The sequence below is a fragment of the Neovison vison genome, chromosome X (genome assembly GCF_020171115.1).
Source record: "Neovison vison isolate M4711 chromosome X, ASM_NN_V1, whole genome shotgun sequence".
NCBI lineage: Eukaryota > Metazoa > Chordata > Mammalia > Carnivora > Mustelidae > Neogale > Neogale vison.
This window is the reverse complement of record NC_058105.1, coordinates 101,820,116-101,824,407: the sequence shown is the minus strand read 5'-3', so window position 1 is coordinate 101,824,407 and position 4,292 is coordinate 101,820,116. Positions and strand designations below refer to the sequence as shown.

The following is a 4,292-nucleotide window of genomic DNA, read 5'->3' as shown; positions in this document are numbered from 1 at the left end:
TTCAGCTATAGCTCTGGTAAATTATCAAAAAACATGGGTTTTCTTACTGAGTATCTATGATTTGAGGAATTCATGAGGAGAAAAGAGAGACTTCCCTGTGCACCTGAAAATGAGAATTGTTACACTTGACTAGAATGACTTTGGTGCAACATTTTGAAGAAGGCAGTCATATGTAGTATAAGTAACTACATTTGGGTTCTTTAATTTAATATCCAAATAATAAGAGTATAGCAGAGCCTGGAAAAGCCTCCTGAAAGCCGGGGAATAGGCTCATGCAGATAAAAAGAAGTGAAGGACAGTGCTTGGCACACAGTAAGCTTCTGTAGTATTTGCTGGTTTAAATGAAAATGAAACCTACCCTGAATATAGTCCCAGTTGGTAACAAAGGGGAAGATAATGGATACCTAGGCAACGGTGTCTAGCAAGCTTCTACATAAAGGCGGTTCTCAACTAAGGACTCATCAGAAGCCACAGAGCTGCGGTCAGGGAGGCAGAAGAAACCTACGCGGAGGCAGATCCAACCGCATCTGGTCCTGCCACACTCCAACCGGAGCAGAAAGAGAATTCAGTTAGTATATTTCATAGATTATTCATAAATCTATTTCATAGATTTTGAATATAAATCAAAACTCAGTTATTATTTTTCAACAGCATGTTGTAAAAGTCAGATATCTTCCACTTGCTCATCAAGATGGAGAATTCAGGTTTCGACGATGAAGACAAATCTGCAGCGCTACGCAGAAGTCAGAGGGACCGACTGGTCCGGGAAGAAGATTTCTATCAATTTGTAAATAACCTGAGTGAAGAAGATTACAAGCTAATGAGGGATAACGATTTACTAGGCATTCCCGGTGAAACTACATTAGAAGAATTGCAGAGGAGACTTCAACGAATTAAAGACAACCCACCACAAAATTCAGATAAAAATACAGGTATATTTCACTTTTAGGGAGAATAGAATGGGACGGGTAATGAACTTCATAGTAGAGTCAGCCAAAGATAAAACAAAAGTGGCACACATTAATTTGGTGATAAGTAACTTCTCGTTAAAAAGAACTGATATTTACCTAATTTGGGGGGAGAATGTCGAGATATGTTTTTCCCCCAATTCATATTTGGGTTACTTTAATTGGGAAACAGTGTGAAATAGCCTATTGTTATTTTTCTTGGTTTTCCACCTCAACTAAAAGTTCCTCCTACTTCCTGAATTATTTTTTCTATAAAGACATGGACTTCCTCACCAGCAAAAAATATTATATTCTCTATTTAACTGGGAGTAATTTTGCTCCCAACCCCCAAGGGACATTTGACAATGTCTGGAGATATTTTGATTCTCAAAACTGATGAGTGGGTGTTACTGGCAAATGGCAGGCAGAAGCCAAGGATACTGCCAAACATCTCACAATGTATAAGATGGCTCCCCAAAACCAAGACTCATCCAACACTAAAATGTCAACAGTGCTAAAGTTGAGAACTTTACGATCAAAAGAAGATGATATATAATAGTTCAGTTCTTAAATACGGCTTCATATATACTATGCTAGGTTCAGTCTCTCCATTTGAGCTGACCTTCAGTTTCATGTCAACTTAAAATCTGGTAACATCAAGAAGTATTCAAAAACTTTAAAACCTATAAACTTTATTTAAATTTGAGCAATGGTTACAACGGTCTTATATATATATATATATATATATTTTTTTTAAAGATTTTATTTATTTATTTGACAGAGAGAAATCACAAGTAGATGGAGAGGCAGGCAGAGAGAGAGAGGGAAGCAGGCTCCCTGTCTAGCAGAGAGCCCGATGCGGGACTCGATCCCAGGACCCTGAGATCACGACCTGAGCCGAAGGCAGCGGCTTAACCCACTGAGCCACCCAGGCGCCCGGTCTTATATTTTTTTTTAAAAACTTTATATATTACCATAAACACTTAAGAGCCTAGAAGAAGTAATGTTGTATGCTAATGAGAATTAGGCAATAATGTAAATTGAACTAAAATACTAGTGCCGTACCTTCACCTTTTTTAATTGCATTAGTGTTTTGACAGTGGAGTGAAAAAATGTTGTCTCTTGATTCTCCTCCCATGGTGGTACACAGGGCCATGCATAAGATGAAATATTGAAAACAGACTTACTCCAGATTCCTTTAAAAAAATTCTCTAAATTTACCTAGGATTAACTAACTCTTTTCAGAAGGAACTCAAACTGTCCTGCCTTCACTTGTAAATCTAGAAAATATAGTTTATAAAATATTAACTCTATAAATGTGAAATATGTTAAGAACATCTGAGTATTAAAGTTCTAATTTTTTGTTTGCTTTTGAAACAAGGTTTCAGAGTGCTATTTTATGATGCTTTTAATTTTGGTAGTTCCTTTCTGCCACCACTTTTTTTTGTTAACAGGTGGAGGAGATTCTTCTGATAATTCATCTAGTGGTGACTCTCTATTAAACTGGGTTAACTCTTTCCAACAAACTGAAAATGTGACAAGTGGGCAAACAGAACACCAAATTTGGGAAGAACTGAGCCAAATTAATTCAAATAACAATAATACCAGATTTGGTTTAGAAATGAATTTTAATGTTAATAATGGGAGCCCAAATCCAGAGAACAAAGATGTACCATCTACAAGATTTCCCAGAGGAGACAATATAGAAAACATCCAAAGGCAAGCGGAAAATACACAGTCTGAATCAACATTTATAAGACCACCTATGTCAGAACAAAGTACAACTGAAGCATTAATAGAAGTACCAGTCACTAGAGGTCAGCGAAGAGCAAGAAGCAGGAGCCCAGAGCATCGAAGAACCAGAGCAAGAATTGAAAGTAGTTCAGCTCCAAATTCATGGAGTGATCTTTTACTAAGATTTCATCAGAGTATAGCACCTGAGACTTTTGAGCAGCTTCTGGAAGAGGAGAATGAGTTATTTTCTAGAATTCAGCACCAAGAAACATCTGGACAGCAAATAACTGGAACTGAGCCACAAAATAGGGGTCTTTTTTCAACTTCTGGAACAAGGAATGCTGTTCAAGAAGAAAGTTCTCCAGATACAACCAGTGATGGTGAATCTTGGGAAGTGGAACAGATAAGTTCAACCATATTGTTCAATCTTGAAGTAGGACAAGTTCATCTTGGGGCATATTCTCATAGTGATAGCATAGCTAGCAGAACTCCGTTAACATGTGAAACACCAACTTTAGAAAGTGAACAAGGAGGACTTTGGAATATGTTTCCATCTTTTGAGCAGACAGATGCAACAGCTTATCTCAGTACCATCGGAATTCCCATCCACAGAATTTTAAATACTGATTTAAATGATACAATATCTACTACAATTCAGAGCACATTAATGCAGACAGTGACAACATTCAGTGGCTCAATTGACCTTATGGACAGTGACAGTGATTTAGTGCATAGCATCTCACCCCCAAGTGAAAACATGGAAAGGGCAGAGTCACCAAATGAAAGAGATGGTTCTGGTGGTAGGACTAGTTCTGGTTCCAATTCAAATACTAGTTCTGATTTCCATTCAAGTTTTCCATTGATTTCTAGTTCAAATTCCAGCTACATAACTAGTTTCAATTCTAGTCCTATTTCCAGTTCCAGCTCCAGTGATGAAAATTCAGAAATTAGATCACTGATGTTTGACGGCACTAATGAAATAAGCTTATCATCAGGCTCACCATCAGAAGCCAGGCAAGAAAGTAGACCTATGAGCCCAATAATATTTGATGAAAGTAACTCTTGGACCTCCCTTAATCTGGACCATTTTTTCCTCTTGAATGAAGACTATCATGACCAAACTACAGGACTCACCAAAGCACAAATTGACAACTTGGCTATAAGATCTTTTGGTAAAAGTGGTGCATTAAAAGCCTGTAGTATTTGCATCACAGAGTACACAGAAGGCAACAGACTACGCATCCTACCTTGCTCCCATGAATTTCATATCCACTGTATCGATCGCTGGCTGTTGGAGAACTCTACCTGTCCTATTTGTCGTAGGAAAGCAGTAGAGTCTGGTGAAAGAGAAAATTCTAATTGAGATCTGAATTCTCAGGTATACAAACAATTATAGTGATGGACAAACAGTAGTCACCTGATTATAAACAACTTTTGGACTGATTTTTAAATATAATAATCTGAATCTAATCTAAAATAGAATCCTGAAAAAAATTAAAAAATTAAATTGAATCCCCATATAATAATCTGAACTGAATCACTGGTTCCTGAAGGAATGTTTGGACTTTCCCCAATTTCTCTTCCAGAATTAAAAAAAAAAAAAAATGCTGT

At 37.1% G+C, this 4,292-nt stretch overlaps 1 protein-coding gene across 1 annotated transcript; it reads left to right on the top strand.

Moving 5' to 3' along the window:
* Positions 1 to 691: 691 nt before the first annotated feature.
* Positions 692 to 4,044, top strand: LOC122897254 (E3 ubiquitin-protein ligase RLIM-like). The gene is made up of 2 exons (XM_044235440.1): positions 692 to 932; positions 2,402 to 4,044. Exons 1-2 carry the CDS (start codon positions 692 to 694, stop codon positions 4,042 to 4,044), a joined length of 1,884 nt encoding a protein of 627 aa, XP_044091375.1.
* Positions 4,045 to 4,292: the final 248 nt, after the last annotated feature.

Coding starts and splice junctions, on each gene's coding strand:
- LOC122897254 (XM_044235440.1), top strand. CDS start 692: ATGGAGAATTCAGGTTTCGACGATGAAGACAAATCTGCAGCGCTACGC. Junction 933..2,401: donor AAATTCAGATAAAAATACAG/GTATATTTCACT, acceptor TTTTGTTAACAG/GTGGAGGAGATTCTTCTGAT.